Source organism: Ceratotherium simum, chromosome 4 (genome assembly GCF_057802395.1).
Source record: "Ceratotherium simum simum isolate JZ-2026a chromosome 4, ASM5780239v1, whole genome shotgun sequence".
Taxonomy (NCBI): domain Eukaryota; kingdom Metazoa; phylum Chordata; class Mammalia; order Perissodactyla; family Rhinocerotidae; genus Ceratotherium; species Ceratotherium simum.
Window position 1 is genome coordinate 8,896,992 of NC_141903.1, and position 23,377 is coordinate 8,920,368.

The 23,377-nt window shown below is 54.3% G+C and overlaps 1 protein-coding gene across 1 annotated transcript; it reads right to left on the reverse strand.

Annotated features, from left to right (window-relative positions):
• Positions 1-17,391: 17,391 nt before the first annotated feature.
• On the reverse strand, positions 17,392-20,223 carry TLX3 (T cell leukemia homeobox 3). Its single transcript, XM_004428529.3, has 3 exons — positions 19,662-20,223; positions 19,051-19,294; positions 17,392-18,127 (listed from the first exon to the last, which is right to left on the reverse strand). The coding sequence occupies exons 1-3, from the start codon at positions 20,221-20,223 to the stop codon at positions 17,917-17,919; spliced, it is 1,017 nt and encodes a 338-aa protein (XP_004428586.2). The 3' UTR covers positions 17,392-17,916.
• Between the last annotated feature and the right edge of the window lie 3,154 nt (positions 20,224-23,377).

The window sequence follows — 23,377 nt, forward strand, 5'->3', positions numbered from 1 at the left end:
CCTTTTTTATACAACTGTAAGTTCCTATGTACACCATTCTGCACCTTGCTTTTTCATTTGGCAATTGATCTGGAAATTGTTTGCATATCAGTCCATCTTTCTAATGGTTGCATAGTATTCCATGATACAGTTATTCAATATGTTATTGAATCAGCCGCCTACTGATATTCACTTAGGTTATTTACAATCGATTGCTCTTTTAAATGGTGTTGTAGTGAATTACCTTGTATGCACTTCTTTGAACAAACATAGAAGTATATCTATTGGATAAAAACCTATTTGTGGAATAATTCAATTAAAAGGAGTGGGCATTTTAAATTAGGAAAGATGTCAAAATTGCACTAGAAATAGGTTGAACAATTAACATTCCCATTGACAATGTATGAGAGTGCCTGTTTCCCCACTCTTGCCAACATAGTGTATCATCAAAATTTGTTGTCTTGGCTAATTGGATAATATTCTCTTTCTTGATTGTTGGCACTATCCTACTTACAGAGAAGGAAAATTGGGGGTGGGGGGCGGATGCTCAACAGTAAGTCATCTGAATTATGTAGACAGGACCAGCCACATAATTTGCAGGCTGATCGCAAAATGAAAATGTGGAGCCTCTTGTTTAAAAATTATTGAGAATTCCAAGATGGCAACAGCAGAGCACTAAACCCAGTGCAGAACTCTCCTGAGTGTGGGGTGACTGCACAGGGTGCACGCCCGTGAAGCTGGCCCTGCCTTCAGGGTAGAACAGAACAATGGAATATCAAGTAATTGTTAAAAATGACAAGCCTGAGATGTCCATCCAGACAGGAAAACATACGTGAACAAGGAAATAGCAAACTGCTCTTGCACACAGCCTGTAGCTTCACGGGCCTGGTCTGCTTGAGTTAACAGAGATAAGACGCGTGTTGTTTTGGCATCTTGGGAAATAGAGCCTATGCATCAGGAATGATTAGGGAAACCAGATGAACTTGCCCGCGTTAGAGGCGGTTCTGTGTAGCTAACCCCACCTTGCTCTGTTCAGGTTCCCCCAAAGCAGACTCTGACAGAAGGATTTGGGTGCAAGTAGTTATTTGGCAGTGACCCCAGGAGGCCATGGCAAGAGAGGAGGGAGGTGAGACGGGAAGAGAAGCCAATGAAAGGTATGTTGTCAAGCTAGTTCCCACTGTGGGCAGCTGGAGTTCAGTGTTACTGGGGACCTCTAGGAGATGTGAGAAAACGGCTCGCCACCCAGGCCAGGCAGCTGGAATATTAATCCGCCAGCTCCCTGCCCATCACTGGTTGAGGGCAGTAAGCAATACCTCCCTGCCTGGAGGGAACAGAGCACGTGCTCCCAGGGCAGGGAAAAGCCCTCAGGCTGAGAGGCACAGGTGTGGACTCCAGGGAGAAGGATGCTGCAGGAGCTGTTGTTTTCCCCATGCCATGTGCAGGCCTCTCGGTACTCACTTCCCCGCCCTCACAACTATAGTCACTTGAAAAGGTCAGCCACCATGGATAGAAATAAGCTCACACTGATGGCAGCACCCACGTCAGCACTGACACAAGGGACAGAAAAGCAGGGGCTGAAGTCGTCAGAGTAAGCATCCTCTGGCTTGGTTTGCTCCCAAAGCCAAGTTTATGGTAAACACGATTGGCGCTGCCTTATGAATGGAAGACTCAGGATGTGCCCGCTGCTGCTGAGGGTGGAGGGCGCCGGCGCTGGGGGAGCCTTACACAGGAGGGGGGAGGAAAGGAGCAGCCTGAGGACTCGGGAAATCCAGAAGTCTTTGCCAGATTTCTTGTGCAATATTTTGCAAGTAGGCCACATGTTACACACAAGTTGGTAGGTGGCCATGAGGATTTCCCCCTTTGTAATAGTTTCTCTGTTAAGTTGAGACAAAACGCTTGTCTCCCACTAACTCAAAGCACCTATTTCTCGGGGAGTTAGTCAGCTGACCTCTCGTGAGTGATCTGCCATAATAAGGGCCTTTCCATCCCCGCCATGGCGCCTGCAGGCTCATTCAGGGAAAGTGTGTCATGCAGCGACCAACTCCTACAGTTCCCCAGAGGCCCACTTTTGGGGGAGAGCAAGAAAGTCTTTAGTTTTTTCCGTAAAGGAAGTATCGGATGCCGGAATCTGATTTAAATGGTGATTTTTTTCTTTAATTGGAAAAATCTTCCTAGGGACCTTTGAGCGTTGAGCACATTTTACATGAATCAAATAAATAAATATGTGGCTTTCACATGTCAGCAAGGCTGCTTTCAAAAAAACTTTTGAAAGGTTGGATCAGCGTCAGCCTGTTTGTTCTGGGAGCTGAGAACTTGCTACTATTCAAGAATGGGCCCTCTTTTCCAGAGTTATCCACTGGCTCCCACCCTGATGTCCATCCCCTCTGAGTTGCCCGTCGCCGTCTCGCTAGAGTCAGCTGGTGGTACCAAAGCCAAGACGGTCCGAAGGAGGCCAGAGGGAGACAGACAGCGAGAACAGCGGGGTAGACGGGCAAATGCATCTGTGGTCTCCGGTATTTCTGCCAGAACCGACACACTGCCGCCTTTTTTTTTTTTTTTTTTTTCCTTGACAAGAGTCTGCTTGGAAATGAATGCACCCAGACTGGTCTGTGGCTCTCTCCTTCCCTTGTTCAGAGGTCTCTTCATTCAGGAGGGCTCCATGAGGAACTCCCCAGGGCCCCAGCCTGCCCTTGGCTCTTGAGGTCAGGTCCCTGTGTCAGTGCCCCTGGGCGGGCTCCTCTGCAAGCGCATTTGCCTCCTGATAATCATCCTCCCAGTATTTACTGAGCAGCTAGGATGTGGTGGGTAGATACGCACAAATTACAGGAAAGGAGACCGCACTTCAGAGAAGTTACGTAAGGTGGCCCAGGCCACAGAGCTGCCAGGTGGGGCGCTGCGGTTGGCAGCTGCTAGGTCTCATCCTCACCTCTGCCTCCCGGTTGGGGGTGACAGGAGTGTGGAGGGAGGTCTGGGCTGCAAATTGCCCTCTTCAGTCCCCTGGTCTCTGTCATTCAGGCCCCCATTCCTCCCCCTCCATCCTCAGAGCTGCCTCCCTCGGGAGGAGGTTTCTGGAGCCCAGCCCCGGCCTCCCGCACCCTCCCGGGAGCCCCTCGTTCACAGCTGGACCCTCTAGTCCTGCTTCCACACTCACTCCGGACCCGCCTTCTCCGTGGCCACCAGAGGGACTCCCCTAAAATTCAACAACCCTCCCTGCACCACACACATCCCCGCATAAAGTCTTTCAGTGTCTGCCACACCCGGGGTGGCCCAGCTCCTAGACAAGGAAATCAATCCCCAAGGAGCAGGCCTCGCCCGCCGGGCTGCTCTGCTGTCTACCTCACCCTTTCTCATGCGGTCCTTCGGCCCCACGCCTCCACTCCCCATTCTTGGGGTGACTTCTCCACTGAGAAGCTCTTCCTTCTCCTGCCCCGACCCCAGCCCCGCCTGCACGGTCCGCCCAGGCCCCTGAGATGAACTGTCTCTCCTCCGGGTCCCTCTGCACCCACCCCCTGCCCCTACCTCCCTGTGGGTAGACATCCGTCTGCCCAACCCTCTAAGAGAGCTCCTCCAGGGCAGGAAGCCTTTGACTGTAGTGTCTCCAGCACCAGCCACACAGTAGGGCCTGTGGCAGGTGATGAGGAAGTGTTTCTGGACCCAAAGGGGAACTGACTTTGACATTTGTAAGAAGACAACCACACCTGGAAGGGTTCTGCTGACCCCCACTCCCCCTGCTGGGGAAGGATTTGAGAGCAGGTTTTGATGAAGGAAAGGGGCAACCAGGAAATGTCACTAAGAAGGTAAAAGACTGAGAGGGCATAGGGGTTGGAAGAAAAGACAAAGAAAACGCAACACATTCCAAATGGCGCCAAATACATTTTCAGACTCCCTGCCCAAAGTTTCCCTTCAGCGCCCGGCTCACCTACTTGTCAGAGGTGACCTTGGGGCCAGGCAGGGGCTCCTCTCCAGGTAATCTCCCAGGCTTTCTGTCCCTTCTGTTTTCTTGTCATCTTCATTGGAACCAGCCTTGTGTCTCCCACCAGCCCCACCCTACACTCTCCACACTGCAATCCGTCCAGGGTGAGTAAATATAGCCCGTACTTAACTTGTATCTAAATTCACTCATTACTGGAAAAGCTATCGGTGTTGATGGGTAGGGACATCCATTTTAATTATGGAAAGGAGCCTCCTTATCAATTATTTAGAACCCACAGAAAATAATACACTGAAAATAAGAGAGAAAAATCAGCTCTATCTTCTGCCTTGAAAATTTGACACGGGGGCCATCATGGTACATGTACACACACACACACGATTCACACAAACACAAAATCACACACACTTGCAGAAACACACAAACATTCAGGTCCAGTCATCACTTTGATTCCATTCTTTCAGATTCTAAGAATGCTACCCTTTGAAAAGGGATATAGGGGCCGGCCCCGTGGCTTAGTGGTTGGGTTGCGCGCGCTCCGCTGCTGGCGGCCCAGGTTCGGATCCCGGGCGCGCGCTGACGCACCGCTTCTCCAGCCATGCTGGGGCGGCGTCCCATGTACAGTGGCTGGAAGATGTGCAGCTATGACATACAACTCTCTACTGGGGCTTTGGGGGAAAAAAATAAATAAATAAAATTTAAAAAATATATATCTGTTTAAAAAAAAAGAAAAGGGATATAATAGCAGAAATTAAAATGTTGACTGTATTTGAGAAAAGCCATTAGAAAACAAACAAAAAATCCCATGCCTTGGCATTATGCACTTGAAAGAATATTTAGTTGAAGTAACTGATACCCTTCCTGAACTGAAATCAGTCTGCAGAGCTAGTCAAAACAAAGTGAAATGTTGAGATAGTTATCCCAATTATCCAGGGTAAGAGTACCTTCTGACGCATCCCGGTGACTGAGATGGGAAGGCTTCCCTGGGCCTTTGTCCTCCAGAGTTGCTTAGCCAAATAAGGCCCTGTGCTTTGCACACATATCAGTCCTTAAGTCTTATAAACATTTTAGGTTCAATGCCTCCATGCTGGATTCTGAAAATTGTAGGAAAATGCAGTAAGTGTTTAAATCTGCAAAAAATTGGGGGTTGAGAACTTAGTGAGTTCCTTTTACTTTCAAGGCATGGTGCTGGGCCTCAGAAGAAACACAGAGCAGGCTAAGGAAGGCTCTGTTTAGTCTAAAGTTTCATTGAAAGATGAAACTTAAAAAAAATTTTTTTTAAAATCTTGGTGTCCTGTGTGTTAAAAAAAATCCAAAAAACTTTGAATCATATAAACTAAAAAAAGTTTTGGTGGCAGGACTGTGAGTCATTTTCTTTTCCCTCTGCTACTCTTCTGCATCTTAACGGTTATTATAATTTTTGACTTAGTTCAAAACATATTCATTTAGTTTCAAAAAATCATTAATTTTTTCCAAATGACAACATGATACAGTAAAGTGAAAGCCTACTCCCACCCCAGCATCCTTTCCTCAGCAGTAACCGGGCTGGTGTCTGTCCTCTCACACTTTGTTCTATGCCAATACAAGGTACACCTGCCCGAATGCTTTTCTAATGGGATATAATATACATATTACTTAGCAACTAAATCGTTTCATTTAATAATGCATCGTGGACATCTTTCCATGTCAGTATCTATCAATTTCCTCCATTCTTTTTTTTTTTTTTTGTGAGGAGATCAGCCCTGTGCTAACATCTGCCAATCTTCCTGTTTTTTTTGCTGAGGAAGACTGGCCCTGGGCTAACATCCATGCCCATCTTCCTCCACTTTATATGGGACACCGCCACAGCAGGGCTTGCCAAGCGGTGCGTAGGTGCACGCCCGGGATCCGAACTGGTGAACCCCGGGCTGCTGCAGTGGAGCGCACGTACTTAACTGCTTGTGCCACCAGGCCGGGCTGGCCCCCGTCCTCCATTCTTTTTGATGAATGCCTTTCACTCCATAGTGTGAATGATTTTATTTTATGTGACCAATCTCTAAATGATGGACAGATGGTCATTTCCAGTTTCCCCTCTTACAGCAACTGCTGTGATGAACACCTGGGTAGCTTTGGACACTGACGCTAGTGATCCCAAAATGCCTTTTAAAAAATTGAGGTGAAATTCACATAACATGTAATTTAACTATTTTAATGTGTACAATTCAGTGGTATTGAGTGTATTTGCAATATTGTGCAACCACCACCTCTCTCTAGTTTTAAATCTTTTTCATCACCTCAGAAAAACATCCTCACCCGTTAAGTCATCACTCCCAATTCATCCCTTCCTCCATCCCCTGTGACCACTAATCTCTTTTCTGTCTCTATGGATATACCATTTCTGGACATTTCATATAAATGGAATCACACAATATGTGACCTTTAGTGCCTGGCTTCTTTCACTTAACATAATGTTTTGGAGATGCACCCAAGTTGTAGTATATATGAGTACTTCATTCATTTTCCTGGCTGAATAATATTCCATTATATGTATAGACCACAATTTGTTTATCCATTCGTCTGTTGAAGGACTAAAATTCCTTCTCAGAGGGAACAGTCAAGTAGAGCAAAGAGTTCAGGCCAGCTGGTGTTTCTTTTTCTGGAAGCAACCTGGGCCATATGCTCCATATCCTGGAGAACTTCTGTCCAAGAACTTTTTTTTTTCTCTTTTAATCAAGAGTAGGATAAAAGAGTTATCGGCCCTCAAGTACCTCATGATATGGAGTTTCTCCAATTGGAGAGACTGTTAGGAAAGTACCTGGCTTGGTCAGCTTTTATTACAAATTTGAGGAAAGCATCAGCTCCTGTGCAGAGGATTCCCGAGGCTCCTCAGGCCGGCCCTTGGGGGCTGGAAAAGATGGCCGCAAGAATAACCCTTTAGGGCCGGCCGCATGGCTTAGCGGTTAAGTGCAGGCGCTCCGCTGCTGGCGGCCCGGGTTCAGATCCCGGGCGTGCACCGACGCACTGCTTCTCTGGCCATGCTGGGGCCACGTCCCACATACAGCAACTGGAAGGATGTGCAACTATGACATATGACTATCTACCGGGGCTTTGGGGGAAAATAAATAAATAAAATTTAAAAAAAAAAAAAAGAATAACCCTTTATAGTCAGCCAGGTTGTGTGGGCGTGGCAGCAGGGGGGATGACCTCCTACAACCCAACAACATATGCCTATCTAGGTCACTATTTCTCCGGAACACTGCAAACGGAAGCTGTATTCACCTCTCCTTTTCACTTCCTTTGCCCTTGGTCCCTTAATTCTTTTTAAAAGGGCCTAATGTGTGCCAGCCACCAAGGATCTAAAGAAGGTGAGAAATGACCACTGGCCTTATGAGCTCATGTCACCGAGGGAAGATGAACATGTAAAGAAAGAGCGCCTCCCGTCTGGGGCAAGCAGGACGGTGGAAGGACGAGAGTGCACCAACCCATCCAGATGAAAATGGAAGCCTCCGATTGATGTCTGGATGCCTGTTTGGCTTGACATCATGAAGAAAAGGTGCAGGTGAAAAACGGGGTTCCTCTTACCCTTCCAAGGGTTTCACTTCCTGACCCACAAAGTGAGGATAATGCTAGCTCTCAGCTGTGAAGATTAAAATAGATGTTTGTAAGCAAATGGCGCACAATAGATACTCAGTAAATATCATTTGTCCTTTTCCTGTTTCATGTCGATCCATTTTCTCTATAGATTTGAGCTGGCAGCAGCCCAGCCTCTCAAAGTCCTGTTCTCAACTCGGACTAAAGATCATTGGTGCCCCAGGAAACGTCCCAGGAGGGCCTCAAGCTGGGCCTGTGTTCCTCTCCCACTTGGCAGAAAACTCGGGGTCTTTCAAGTTAGAGCTGGCATTCTCTACATCCATGTTCCAAATTCCCCTTCCTCAGTGTGAGCTCGTGCTATTCAGCTCCCAGCTAGCCTATTCTAAAGGCAGAGCCTCTCACCTCCAGCCCGTGCTCCCAGGAGCCCCTCAGCTCCGGAGAATCACCAAATCTGCCCTCCCACCAAAGGCCGAAGCCTCGGCCGTCCTCCTGACAAATTGAGCCCAGAGCTATTCAGACTGCTTCTGTTAGAACTTTTTAACAGTGTCATAAATCTTTTATTAACATTTGGTATTATACTAATTAAAACTGTTCTTTGTATGTATTATTAATTTCCCTAGCACTTCTTGCTGGGGTGACGTTTTTAGCCAGCTAAGCAGAATGTAGCACAGTAAATAAGAAGAAACTCATTTCCAGACAATTAGCCTTGCAGAAAAATAAGTTGGTTAATGGAAGGCATGATGATTACAAATTTTACCTAAATAAACAGGGTATCTTAATGGTAACTCTTCAAGCTAAGTAAACAGATTGGGGTGGTAATGTCCTAAGCAATACTTAAATGTAACAGTTTAATAAATTGGTAAATTACTCATTTCATCTTAGAACAAAATGGTAATACTGTAGTAATAACCTAGTATATATTCCGTAAATATGAAGCATTATCACTTTAGCTCTGTAGAAATCACCACAGTGATATGTCAGCATTGATCTAAAACTGCAGCATTTTATCTCAAGTTTATTACCCATTTTTGAGAATCGCTGAGATTTTCAGAGCATAATGGCAATAAAAGAAGAATTTAAAAAGCGCTTTAATGTGCATAAGTTAATCAGAGGTATCCTCGGGGGGGAAAGGAAATTTGGTAAAACATGAATTATAAGCGTCATTTAAACTTACTTTGGACACTAGAGATAATAAATGGCACCATAATTTAGAAATAGCTTTTAACATCAATGACGGTAAGTACCACTTTACTGTTCATAAGAATTGCAGAGCAATGGTGCTGAGGCCAATTTTATTAGCCATTTTTTTCTTTATAAAAGCAATCCAGCCCTTTCCACAACTGAGGAGACAGGAACAAGAGTTACGTGCTAATATGCAAAATGCATTTAAGTTTTTTGAAATAGAGAATAATAAATTGTGCCAAAAGATAGAGTCTGGAGACAAATGAATGATCATTTAAAAAGAATAAGGCGCTCACTGAGTTTACATATTTGGAGAAACTTGATTTAAAAAAAAAGCCAACAAATTGTTCATACATTTTCCCATCTGCTAGAGCACGCGGGTGTGCTTTCAAATCTGAGAGATGAAGCCATAAATCCCGGCGACTGGGAGATGCCGCAACGGAAATATATTTTTGTAAATTGTCGCCCTTGACGAATCATTTTTAAACTGTATAAAGTGCAGGTTCAACTTTCTCCTCGGGCTGCTGCTGCAGCCTTCCTGCAGAGAAGCCTCAGCTCTGACCTCTACTCACCAAGCACAGCCCGACGGGGTGGGGTGCTGGCAGCTGTGCCGCTCAAGCCCTGCCGCTCAAGCTGTGGGGCGGACAGTCGCCAGGACCCCCGGAACCGCCTACTAAGTGCCTGGCATGCTGAGCATTACGGGGCCCAGGAGAAGCTTGTCTGGGGCAGTGCATGCCCAGGTTGGCAAAACCTGGCATGTGTGGAAGAAACAAATCCAAGACGTCAGCCCAGACCCTGCCCTTCGGGATGTAGTAACTCCACGTTCCAGGTCTTTTGCTTTTCACCCAATGGATTTGAGGACAAACACAACAATCCACCCTACTTGATCTTTAAGTCTTAGATGCAATTGAGTAACACAGACGTCCCCACTCCCTTGCTTTTGAACATGATCTGTATAAAAGGCCCAGGGTCTTCATCAAAAGCAGCTCCTTTCGGAGGCAGGTGGGGATGGACCCCAATAGTGCAGCGGGAAGGGAGGCGAGGAGAGGAGGAGAAGAACCGTGGGGCAGCGCCCAGCAAGGCTCTGCTGTGACTTGCAGGCCGAGAGCAGGCTGCAGGCCCTCAGCCCGGGTTATCTATTTGTGTTCGTCTTACTCCAGACACTTCATCACTGTCTGCTCACCGAATATCACAGACGTTCCCTCCCTCAGAGAGTCCAGGAAACATTGTTTGCCTGGCCTCCTCATGGGAGAAGCCACGAGGCATCTCGTATTTGTGTGAGAACTACACCTTCCATAACCCTGTCTTCCCCATCTCCATAGAGCACCCCAACTTTGGTTGAAGACCTCAACTTCCGAAATAGACCAGAGCACGGGCTAGTAGATGGAGAATTGTCATAGTCCTACAGCTATGTGACCTCAGGAAAACACACTCTAAACTCACGGAGCCTTAGTTTTCTCATCTGTGAGACAGGGTTTCCAAACCATTTTGTAAGATAATTGGAGGAGTGGTGATGTCCTGAGTGCAGTGCTTGGCCCATGGTAGGCTTCTTCCCTCTCTGGAGTCAGAACAGCTGGATCCCAATCCACACCCTGTGGGACATCGGTAAGTTGTGTAATGTCCCCACATTCGAATTTCTCATCATCAAAATGGGGTCTACTTCTTAGGTTTGTTTTGAGGGTTAAATGTGATAACCCGTGTAAAATGCTTAGTCCACTGCCTGGCCCACGGGGATGTTCTGGAAATGCCACTGACCGTTACGATTATTTAATAAACAAGTACGGAGCAGTTGCAGTGTGCCAAACATCAGCAACCAAAGTAAACCAAAGCCCCAGAAGCACTTGGTTGCTCTTACTTAGAATCATCTAGATTGTCAACAACCATTTCTAGAAGATTCTCTAAGGGGGAGCTATTGCACAGACTGAGGTGAGACAGGTCTCTAAACTCTGACATAACTGGGTTTGAATTCTAGTTCTACCACTTAATGTCTGCCCACGAGCAAGTTAGTCCCCTTCTCTAAGTTTGCTTCCTTCCCTCTAGGAGGAGAACAAGAACATTTATCTTGTGAAAATTCATCTACCACTAACAAGAAGAATAGTAAATGTATCATAGTGCTTATCATGCGTCAGGCTCCTGGTGAAATGCTCAATGGATTATGTCATTTAATCCCCAAACAGCCCTGTGAGGAAGACCTATCCTTACAGAGCACAGATGAGGACACTGAGGCTCAGAGAGGCAGAGAGACTTGTCCAAGGCCACACAGCTGGTGAGGGGGAAAGCTGGGATTTTAACCCAAGCCTGTTAAAGCTCCATACACATTGCAGGCATTTTGGCACTGGAGGCAAACCACATGTAAGTCCCATCTCTCTTCCCGGAGCAAAAGTCCTCAGGGTCTGGCAGCTGAGGGCTACACCGTGCTCATCAGCACCCAGGGGGCTCACTAGAGCCTGTTTGTTAGCCTGGGCTTGGGAAGAGGGCAGTGGAAGATCCCTGAACCCCTTAGATAAAGCGGAAGACCCAGTACCTTCCAACTACCTTCAGGGGGCTCAAAAGAGAAGTAAGAGGGGACGGCAACAGTAGCAGCAGCAGCAACGACACTGCTGTGAGTACAATCCAGGATGTTCTGGGTTGTGCCTGAAGTTGGTTAGGGATGATAATTTCCAAACCGGTCAGAATTCCCTCTGGCAGTCACATGAAGACATTGGCTTTAATAACAAGGAGGTTTGAGGGGCCTCAGTGGGTAAAAGCCGGTGAGCTGGAGTCTGTTGGCTTGGGTTAAAGTCCCGGCATCAGAGTGGCATCGGGGATGCCGTGTCACCCCTCAGAGCCTCGGTTTCCTTATCTGTAAAATGGGGATTACAACAGCACCTATCTCCTAGGGTCCTTGTGAGGAGTACAGAGATTGCGCAGATGCTCTCCACAAACAGTAGCTGCTGGGCTCTAGATTCGCCATGGGACAGGACAGGCGGCTGCAGCTCCAGGAGCTGGAGGCTGGGCACACAGCCCCATCCCTGCTCAGGGGTCCCCAGCCGCCCCCTCCAACAAAAGAACTTGAAACTGTAGGCATTAATAAAGGAGACCCCTCCCAGAGCCCTCTCCCGCATCTTCCCCCGGATTGAATTTCCTCTCTGCTCTCCGCACGCCCCCCTCCTTAGTCCCACTGCTTCCTAGGAACAAAAGTGTCCCAGCTGTGGTGGCCCAGACAGCAGATGCCAGCGCGCCCTGTTTAGCATGCTGGATATTCACTGGCGCCCTTCTGAGCACAACACCACCTTCTCCAGCCCCGGGGTCTCAGCGGGCAGTGCCTATTAGTACTGCTGAGGGCAGACCTTCCCCAGACGGTCAGTCTCCCCCTAGAGCACTCCGCGTCCCTCCTGCTGGCTGCGGCTATACAGGCAGGAGGAAGGAGTGAATTTTTCCTGCATGGGGGAAGAAGGCGGCACAGGTGCGCTGCCATCGCAGGTTCCAGGCCTTCCAGAGTGTCAGCACGTCCAGATAAATCCATGGATCATTAGGGCTTGATAGCAAAGCCAACACACTGCAGGTAGCAGGCCAACACAGGAGCTGCGCGGGTCTGGAGGCTTTTAAAGCCAATCTAAGATTCTTACTCCATTTGAAGATTTCGCTTCTTTAAATCGGGGGAGTCTGGGTCAGCACAAGTCTCTCTAATGACCTTGAGGCTGGGGGAGCTTTTCCAGGCTGTGATCTGTGATTGGGTCGGGACAGCCAGCTGGTCGGGAGGACCCGGGGTTTGAGTCCAGAGCCAAGTTAAGGTGCGGGGTGAACCTGGGCAGGCGCCTGTCTTTTCTGCTCCCCAACTTCCTTCTTCGTAGAATGGGAACACAGTCGGATGGTAGAAGGTGCAAAAACCTCGGATCAAATATTCTGTTCAAATATGGTTTTTCTTCTCCCACCCACCTCCTCTCCACACCAACCGGGAGCACACCAAAGGAGTTTAATAACTAACTCATTAGTTGTCAGCCGGTCTGACACAAGAACAACTTTGTGGGATCATTTCAACTAAAGTGAGAGGCAGATATGGCCACTGATCTCAGGGTAACACCAGGACACTAACAGATCTAACCGGATCCAGCCAGGCCCGGTTTCTGAGATGACTTCTCTCCGCCAAGGTCTCCACCTCTAGTGACCGCAGGAGAATTGACCACAGTGCCCTCTTCTTGCCCTTTCCTCCAAAAGAGCAACACCTCTGATTAAACACCTGCATTATTAGTAGGCGTTTAATTAGATTTCTTACCCATAAATATATTTTTTTAAAATGTTTTTATTCTCACAATAAATTGATAATCACCTGTACCATAAGGCACGGGTTTTTACTTTCCCTAGGAGAATCCTTAATGACTATGGAGCCCTAATTTTACAGATGCAGAAACCAAAGCGCAGAGAGTCAAAGCTACTCGCTCATGGCCACACAGCAAGTGAGGGACAACCAGAGCGGAGAAGCCGTGCGGCCCGGCGGGCGGCTGGGTAGCATGAGGGAAGGCACCGATCATGTGGCAATTCCGCGAGGATTTTTCGAGAGTCTGAACCATAAAAAAGTGAGCGACTGGGCCTGGGCGTCGCTGAGAGGAGACTCTCATAACCGAGCGGATGCTTGGAAATGTGGAGGCCTCGCGGCGACGGCGGATTTCGCACTAGGAAACCGCCTCGGCTGTTGAGCAACCTCCACGGGTCCAGAACGCGGGCGCCCGCACCACGCCGCCGCTCCCGGGCCTTGGTCTGCACTTGAGCTGCGCTGAGGCCGAGGTTGGGATGTTGGCGAAGGTTCCCAGGAACCTCCAGCGCAGTTGCAGCCTAGGCCCGGTCCTTGGCCTGGCGGTGTCCGCGGGAAGTTGGAGGCCACGTTCCGAGGCCCCTAACGCGGAGCGCCTAGCCGGACCTAGGCGGAATAGACGCGCACCGCCTGCTGCAGCCGGGGCCCCGGCCGCCGAAACGGCGCAGCTGGCGGCCCGACCGGCCTGGGCAAGGCCGCATCCTTCGGCCGCAGGTCCGCGAGAAGCGCCGCAGGCCCCAGGTGCTCCCGGAACTGCCGAGGCGGGCGGGCGAAGGTCTCGGGCCCAGGGCCGCCCGCGGGGCCTCGGGTCTCATCGCTGAGCTCGAGGCGGCCGCGGCGGGGCGTCTCCCCGCTCCTGCACGATGGCCAACGCGGGCCGGCGCGCAAGCCTGGAGGCGAGAGGCGCAGGGCGCCCTTGGAACTCGGAGCCCGAGTCCACCACCCAAGCCAGAGAGGAAAGGCGTTTCTGCCCCACTGAGACCCCTGGGCCTAGTGTCAGGGTGGCTGCAGGTGTCCTCTAGGCCGCCTTCCCATCCCCTCACCCGGCAAAGTCCCCCTTTCCTCCCAAATATTGGAGAGAGCGCCTGGTTTGGGGCCAAGAGCGCGGGACCGCCGCAACCGTGCGACCCAGAACTGATTTCTGGACTTCTCTGAGCCTTAGTGTTTCCAGCCGTAAGGTGAGGAGGGCCATCCACACCTCGCGGAGATGTGCGGGTCACGGTGAACCACATACGGCGCGCACAGCTCGCGGTCCCCGGCCGGCGCCGCACTGGGAGCTGCTGGAGGGGAGTCATTCCCACTTTCGGGAAGCGAGCGGCCGGCCGCAGAGTTTCCCTTACTCTCTCTTTCTGATCCGGCCGAGTTCCCGGTGCACCCCCGCAACCCCAGACTCCACGCGGTGCGGGGTCTCTCAGGGAGAGCCTAGTGCTCCTGGCTCCTGGCTAACTCCTGGCCCCTGGGCTGGGCAGCCTCGCCCCTCTTTGCCGACGCCTCGGCCCCGGCCGCCCACCTGCGGGTGGAGCCCGGAAACCAGCGCGCGGGGAGAGCCCACGCGACTAGTCGGCCTGGGCCGCGAAGCTGCCTCTTGCCCCCGGGTCCTGCATCTGTAAAATGGGCGCGGCTTTAGAGACGCTTCAGCCCAGGCTAGGGAAGGCCACCGGGAAGGGCGGCGAGGCCAAGTCTCCAGCCCCCGCCCAGAGGCCGGCTGCTTCTGGTCCTCAATCCCCTCCGCGGCGGGACTGGGCGTCCACACTCACCCGCCTCCCCCTAGAGCCTCGGCCGCTTCCCCGGGCCAAGAAGGGGCCTAATGTTGGGAGAAGATCGCGGGCGAGGCGCCCATGTGGGCCTTCCCACCTACTCCAGACTCTCTTTTCTTTAAGCTCAGCCTTGGGGCGGGGGGGGGGGGCGGGGGGGGGCCTGCTGATCCAGATCCTTCCGCGCCCCACTCTGCTGCACCGCCCTCCTGGTGGGGGAGCTGCGAGCCGTGTCCCTTAACCGGGCGTCCTCGGGCTCCGGTCCGGCGCAGCCACAGGGGAAACGGCGACCTCCAGGCTTCGTGTATCAGGAGTTTAGGCACTAAACACCTTGCCACGCTCACAAACGCTCCCACCTGCTGGGGGCGCCCACACTGCTCTGAGTGGGCATGGGCGAGGGAGAGTCGCGACCTGGCCCCACACAAGTAGGCTCAGCTCCCTAACGGGAAGACTCATAGCCCGTCTCGAGCTGGGCAAGGCTGGGTCGGAGAAAAGCCCTCAGAGAGGGCGAACGCCGCCGAGGCACCCAGTGGGGAAACCTGGCGCCCCCGCGGGCCGCGGCGAGACTAGGTCCCCGTCCCCGAGCCGGCCTGAACGCCACCACGGGCGGGCCTCTCGCTCAGAGACCTTTTGCGCAAAGCGAGGCACCAGAGAGAAAGAGAAAGACGTGCATGTGTCCCCCCAAAGGCCCTAGAATCGAGGGTCACCCTGGCAAAACACCGAAAATAATTTAGAAAAACAAAAACCACTAAGTCTTATTATGGGGAAATAGAATAAAAGTGACGGAAATTGGAAAGCGACGTCAGTCCTCGAGGAAGGGACTGCTCGGCCAGCAAAGGCAAAGAAAGTCGCTCTGGTTCTTAGATGCTCGAGTCCCCAGCGGAAGGGCCAGCTTTTCCCATCCCGATGGCGGCGTTCACCGGGCTGTACAGCGCAGAAAGTAGAAGCATTTCAGGAAAACACCCACGAAGAGACCCGAAGGTCTGAGTCACTCTAGTCCCTCTCTGGGGTGTCTGTAAGTCCCCAGACTCAGACGGCGGCTGAGTAGGGCCTGGAGGTGGAGGTGAGGCAGGAAGGCTGGGAGCTCCAGCCGTGACTTAGACTCCCTCCCCTCCCTCGAGCCCGGCCAGTGTAGACCGCCCACAGTCCGCCTACAACGAAGGCGCCCAAACACCCGAGCCCGCAGGGTGGCGCGCGGCCGGCGGGAGGCAGTGGGACGAGGCGGGTGGGGTGTATAGGGCCTCTGGGACAGCCCCTCGGAAGGGTTTAGCCTCAGGGAACTACTGGGAGCCCGGCCTGGAGAAGACAAGGAGGGAGAAGGGGAGGAGAGAGAGATGGAGAGAGAGAGAGAAGCAAAGAGATTCTGAGAGAGAGAAAGAGAAAAGAAAAAGGACGAGAAGAGAGGAGGGCAGGAAGGAGGGAGACAGAAAGAGAAACCCAGAGAGTGACAAAGGACGTGAGAGTCAGAAATGGAGAGAGGAAGGGAGGAGGAAGAGAGGATACGACAAAGAAAGATAAGTCAGAGAAACCAAAAGCAACAGAGAAGGAGCTATATAGAGAAACTACACATAAACTATAAAACTGTAAAGAAAGAGAAAAAGATATGGTAACACAGAGACCAAGAATAACAATTAGAGGAGAAAATAGGGAACACCGCACAGAAAGAAACGGAGAGGCCAGAAGTAAGAAAAGTTTTTAAAAGACCGAAAGGGAGAAAGAAACGGAGAGGCCAGAAGTAAGAAAAGTTTTTAAAAGACCGAAAGGGAGAAAGAAACGGAGAGGCCAGAAGTAAGAAAAGTTTTTAAAAGACCGAAAGGGAGATTGATAAAAAGGAAAAAAAATCAAGGAGCAGGAGGTAATGTGCACGGACACTCCGAGTATGTCTGTCGCTGGAAGGGGCGACCCGCTGCGGAACCCGTGATCCCGAAACTTCCCGCTTTTGAGCAGACTTGAAGCTGAGTGGACCCGGCCCCGCCGCTTTCACAGCTGGGCTGGGGGTTCCGGGCGTTCCGGGCGCCGGCTCCCTGGTGGCTAGTGACGCCGCAGAGGCTGCGGTGACGTCACATGACGTCACGATGCACCTGTGGTCTCACTCAGCCCAAAGGGCGCGGGTGTCCTGGGGCTGTGCGCTGCACTCACTCCCCAGGCGCCGAGCGCTTGGAGACCCGCGACGCGCACGGCCCGCCCGCAGGGCGCCCGGATCCCAAATAGCCAGCGGGGGGCCCGGCCCAGCGCCTCCAGTGAGGCCTCACTGGAAAGAGCGGACAGTCGGTTGTGGGCGGCGGTGGGGGGCTCCGCATTTCGAGAAGTTCGAGGTCACCGTGCCTCGCGCCCCCTAGGTGGGTTTGACCTGTGACGGCCTAAGTACCCGCCCAGGCGGGGCCTTTCACTCCAACTCTACCTGGCGCTGATCTGCGACCTCTGGGCCTAGAGAGCCCTTCCCACGTCCCCCCGTCCCGCGGGCACCCGGACGGCGGGCGGCCGGCACGCACTGACCTGCGCCGCGGATCCTCCGCGGAGCCCGGGCCGGGTTCGAGCTGAGGCGAATGCTGACGACGCTTGGAGAGGTGGCCGCGCCCCCGCGCACCGCGGCGCCGCCTCTACCGTCGTAGGAGTGGGCGCAGGGCCGGGGGTCGCCGAGCGTTATTGGAACGAAAACGAAATGAAAGCGGCGTTAAGTGAAATAGCTAACTTTTTTATTAAATAAAACGACTTAAATAAAAGGAACGGAAAAGGAGAGGAGTGGACCCAGCCTAAACGCAGGGTGCCCCAGCCCCTGGCGCTTCCCCCAACCACCTGGTCGGCCGCCCCTCCTCCAGCGGCCCCCGCGGGGGAAGCAGGTGGCCGATTTCTAAAGAAAAAAAGCCAAAACTTTTTTATTTACACGTTTGGGCAAAAGTACAAAGTATAATACAGGCGCCCGGCCCGGGGGGTGCGGGCGAGGGGCGGAGAAACGTAAGGCGCTTTCTTTGTCAGGCCCGGGCCTGGGGCGGGACTGGGCGCGGGGCGGGGGCTCGGATTGTGCAGCCGCGCGGAGCCCGGGCCCAGCCCCCCTCCGCGGCCGGCGGGGATGCGGCCGCGCCCGGGGCCTACTCGAGCCTGGCGGCCCCTTCCCCTCTCGGCCTCGGTTCCCCCCCAGCCCGGCTGGGGGTCCGGGGCGCCCCGCCCTGTGCGGGCGGCGATCCTTGGCGACGGTGCGGGCTGGTGGCTCACACCAGAGAGGTGACGGCGGGGACCTTGGAGCTATCCTCCTCCCAGGGCTGCAGATTCTGCAGAGCAAAGAGCGACGAGTTGTGCAGACAGAGCGGGTCGGGCTGGATGGAGTCGTTGAGGCTCTTTTGGAAGGCGTCGTGTTGCAGCTGCAGCATGAGCCGGCTCGCCTGCTGCCGCTCCGCCTCCCGCTCCTCCGCCGTCTGCCGCCTGCACCGGGGGAGGGAGAGGGACAGCACCATCATGCACCCGGTACCGCGGGGTGGCCAGCGGGGCCCCAGCGCCCCCGGGAGCCGAGGCCAGCCAGGAGCCTCGAGGCGCAGAGCCCGTCTGCCTCCCGGCCCGCGCTATCCGCCCGAGGCCCGCGCGTCCGGGGAGTGGGTTGGGATCGTTTGTTTTTGTTGTGCGCGAGGCGGTCGCCAGGAGGGGACTCTGCCCGCCGCCCACCTGCACGCCCGGGTATTGTGGCTTCGCCAACAACAAAGATTGTTTCTTTTGCGGGATAATAAGAGCAGGGCGAATGTGTAACTGACTCGGCCCTGCAGGCAGCCGGGTCACTGGGGTCCGCGGGTGGGCGGGCTGGCTCTGCACCGTCCGCGCGGTGTCCCCGGGCCCGGTCAGCCCCATCCAGTTCTCCCGGCCCTGTCTCGAACCCCTCTTCCAGGAAGCGATCGCTTCGCAGTTCACGGGTTGGATAAAAACAGGGAATGGATAAAAAGGGGGCTGGAGTCGGAACGGGGAGCTCGAAGGAGAACTCAGAGCCCGAGCGGATTGTCTGAAATCCGAAAGGTCAAGCATAAGGGGTGCGCGAGAGGCCCGGGGCGGGGCGTTTGTTGGGCAGGGGGAAATGAGAGGAAACCGAGCGAGCGCAGGAAACGGACTAAAACACGGAGAGAGTTGGAGAGGCGGACAAGAGCGACGCAGAGATGGGAATGCAGGAGAAGCCGAGGCGCGGGAGAGTGGGGAGAGAACCACAGGCCGGCGGGAAGGAGAGAAGGGAGATAAAATCTGGGAAGGAGGGGTAGGCGCAGCCCTGGGAGGGCTGGTAGGGGGTGGCACAGGATGGGGAGAGAGCGAGGCTACGGCGCGGGGCGGGTGAAGGGCGGGTGCTAGGTGGGCCTGGCCTCTCTCACCGCCATTTGGTCCTCCGGTTTTGGAACCAGGTCTTGACCTGCGCGTCCGTCATTTTGAGGGACTTGGCGAGCGCCGCCCTCTCGGCCGAGGCCAGGTACTTCTGGCGGTGGAAGCGCTTTTCCAGCTCGCAGATCTGCACCCGAGAAAAGGACGTGCGCGGCTTCTTACGCTTGGGCGGCGTCCGGTTCTGGTAGGGGTGGCCGATGCGCCGGGTCACGGTGAAGGGCGTGAGCGCCGCCGCCGCTGCGGAGACACACGAGGCCCCCTGAAGCCCAGCCCGGCTCGACTGCCATTCAGGCCCCATGCGGACCCCGTGCCACCGGATGGGGCTGAGAGTGCGCCGCATTTCGTTGGTCCCGCGCGTCCCAGAGGCACCAAGCCTGTTGGGAGATGCCCCCCTCGTCCCCTCGCTTCCCCCGGGCAGAGGCTTATTTCCCCGGAACTCGCTCGCTGATCTTCCTCCCCTCTATGGTTGCCCGGGACCCTGGGCGCTGAGGCCTCTGCCGCGTTTGGGCCTCTGGAATCGTTTCCCGGAATGGAGTACAGAGGACGCGGCGCCTCTGGCCCCGGGAGGGCCGAGGCCGGGCCCCTGTTTGCCCGCCCTGCTCACCTGTGAAGCGGTCTTTCACGAAGCGGCGGCTGCTCTCCATCCAGGGGAAATTGAGCCCACCCAGGCTGGAGACCGTGGGCACGGAAGGCATGGCGGGCAGTGCGCTAGGCAGAGGCGGCGGCACGGCCCCGGGCAGCGGCCTGTGCGCTGGCACCCGGATCACGCCGGCGGGCGCCAGGCTCAGGTTGACACTGTAAGATCCCGCGTCCTCGAAGGGGGCGCCGAGGCTGGCAAAGGAGGCTGGTAAAGACGGGTATGTGGCGCCCGGACGGCCCCCCGGGGGCCCTCCCAGGTAGCTGGCGCCGTCGGGGCCCCGCGGGGCTGGTGCGCTGTCCTGGTCCGGGCTGTTGAGGATCTGGTCGATGCCAAAGCTGATGGGCTCGTGCGGGTGCGGGGTCTGCGCGCTGGCGGGCGCCTCCATCCTGGGCGGGCGGAAGGGCTGGGCTGGGCTGGGCTGGGAGGTGGCTGGGTCCCCGTTACGGCGCGGCCATGGAGCGCCCGGCGCCTCTCTTCGCACTGAAACTTTGCCAAGAGTGCGCGGGCCCGACAGGCTCTGTGTCATCTTTCTTGAACCGAACCTGGAGTTTCCGCTGCTAATTCCTCTCCCGCCGCAGCCATTGGCTGCGATCAACAAGCCTCTCTCCTCCCATTGGCTCCCGGCTTTCAATAAAGGCCTAATTCATGGAAATAGGAGCTTAGGGACTGTTCCAAGGTGACATCATTTTAACAAACGAACAATAGGTCAAATTTATTAGCCGGGATAATGGGCGACGGATATTAGCGCCTGAACCGCAGCCTCCCAAACCCGAAATCTAACGAAGCTGCAATTAGCAGACGCTCCCCGCTCCTCCGGGCCGGGGCCGCTTGCCGGCCGCTGCGCGGGGCGGGCAGGGCGTTCTGATTGTGAAATTGTCCTTTGCCGAGGGAGTTTTCGTTTTCTCGCAAATTTTTTCATCTGAGCAAAAATCAAACCATATGAATCCTTTCAATTACGATGGAGTTGCAACTCCGGAACGACCCTGCGGAATCCGCGGAAGCGTCTTGGACACTCCACCGCTGCGAGAGCAACGAAAGGGGCGCACCACCGGGCCCAAGCTCCGCGCTCCCTGCGCGCGGGGTGAGGGCAGTCCCGCGGCGTGCGCCACGCTCCGGAGGACACCAACCCGCGTGGGGAGAATTCGCCCCCGCCCGGGCTTCGGCCGCGGCGTCGCGGCCAATTTGGAGACGCTCCCTGGCTCCCTCCAGGCGGACGAGGAGTGACTCGCAGGTGCCCACGCGTTCCGGGCCCGGCGGGGCTGGGGACTCGGGGTCGCCCGGTAGGGAATGGGGATCCGGCCCCTCGAAATTCGTTGCAGGATGGACGGGACTGTGGTCGCGCGTGGAGACCCGCCCGTGGCGCGGCAGGTGTGGGGACATGGAGTTCACGAGGGCCAAGGGCGGGGCGGCTCATCTTTAGAGCAAATAGCGGGATTTCTTTAGGCAACAGGAGCAGCCAGCCCCTCCCGCTCCAGGCCGGCCTGGGCGCTGGGACCACTCCCTGCTCTGCTCGCGCCCTCGGGGGCTGTCTAGGCGGGCCGTGGGGCGCCGTGGACAGGACCGCACGCACGCAGGGCCGTCACGCCCCCCCCCACCCCCGCGCGCCAGCCTCAGTTGTCTCCCCTGGGGGAGACATCCAGAATCGTTTTCTACCCGCTCATTCTAAAATCGTGAGGTGCAAACTGGCTGCCGCACCCCCGGCCAGGCCTCTTCCTCGCGCTCGCTCTCTTGTGGACATGGTGAGAGCTCAGATGTGCGGTTGGCTAGAAATGTGTTCACATTTGGGCCAGTCACTTTCTAGCTGAGTGACCTTGAGCAAGTGCCTCCACACCTTTAGGCTTTGCTTTTAGTATTTGTAAAATGGGCAATGCGCGCATTGCGGGATTGTCGTTGGCCGAGAGGGAGATATTGAGAGCGCGGGGCTCAGGGTCCAGCACACAGCAGGCGCTGAGCCGCCGAGGCCGCCCTCCCGCCCCCACCCGCACCCCCAGCGTGATGGTTGCTGTATTCTTCTTCTTATTCTTGTTTATTTGTTTGCAGTTTTATTTGCGGAGGCTCAGTGTCTTGGAGACAAAGATGTATTTGTCTACCGGTGGGATCAGTCTTGGAGGACCGGGAAGGGCAAGAGGCCACAGGTTGGGGATTCTTCCTAATAATCTGCCCCCAACAACCGAGAGGCCTCAGGATTTGCAGTCTTAAGGCCTAGGTCCCTGAGTTAGGTCGCCGCCCCCATGTGACCTTGGGCAAGTCGCTGGCCCTTGCGAACCTCAGTGTTGGGTGGGGAGAATGAGGCCGCAGGGCGGTGAGGGGTGAGGAGAGCGGGGTGCCTGGGGCGTGGGCAGGCCCTCCTCCCCTCCGTCTGGGGGACAAGAATCTTCAGATGGAGTAGACGCCATTGCTCTGGTGCTGGGTGCCTCCTGCTTCTACTTCAGGCTCTGCCACTGGTGGTCTGGGGCTGTTGGGTCCTTCATTGCCCCTCCTGGAGCCTCATTTTGTTTTCCTGATTTGTAAAACAGGGTAATAGCTGACCCCAGGGTGGCTATGAGAAGTAAACGAGATAAGGTCTGTGGAAGCGCCTGTGAGAAACTCTGGCTGTTATATAATAATAACTTTAAGGACAACAGAAGAGCTAGTGTGGGTTGAGAACTGTGTGTGTGCCAGGCAGGGGGCTGGGCCCTTATTTATTCCTCACAACGACCCTGTGAGGAAAGGGCCCCATTTACCTGAGGAGGGAACTTAGGATCAGAGAGTTCACATGACACCCCACCCCCCCTAGCTCCACTTCCCTTCTGGCTTTCAGAGCCCTGGATTCCAGGCCTGTTCTGGCCACTTCCTGGCTCTGTTAAATTGGGACCACAAGGCCTACCCAACACGGGTATGTGGGTACAGAATTAGGGGGAAGGTGTGGGTGGTGTGGCCGATATTGCTTCCAGGGCACGGTCAGTGGCCCATGGCGAGTTTAAGAGTTGGATTCCAACCTCTGTTTACCGGCTGTGGGCTCAGGAAGTTATTCATCCTCTTGGTGCCTCGGTTTCCTCATCTGGTAAAGCAGCAGCACCAATGCCATGGGATTAAATGAGCTTGTCCTGGTGAGAGCCTTCAGCACAGTGCCCGGCGTGGGTGAGGGCCCTCGCCTCGCTGCCTGGGCCCCCACTGCCTGAGAGCCCAGCTTCTCAGTCATCCAGCAGTAGGTGCTTTGGGCCGCTGATCACAGAACCCCTCTTTTCCCAATCCAGGCAGAACAGAGCTGTTAGGCAGCTCAGGAGGGGGAGTAAATGGAGTAGGTAGTAGTCCCTGGGACGGTGGTTCTCAAAGTGTGTTCCTGGACCAGCAGCAGCAGCAGCACCTGGGAATTTGTTAGGAATGCAGATTCTTGGACCCTAGCCCAGAATGACTGAAGCAGAAACTCTGGGGTAGGGCTCAGCAATCTGTGTTTAACAAGCCCCCCAGGTGATTCTTTTTTTTTTTTTTAAAGATTTTATTTATTAATTTTTTTCCCCCCAAAGCCCCAGTAGATAGTTGTGTGTCACAGCTGCACATCCTTCTAGTTGCTGTATGTGGGACGCGGCCTCAGCATGGCTGGAGAAGTGGTGCGTCGGTGCGCACCCGGGATCCGAACCCGGGCCGCCAGCAGTGGAGCGTGAGCACCCAACCGCTAAGCCACGGGGCCGGCCCGCCCC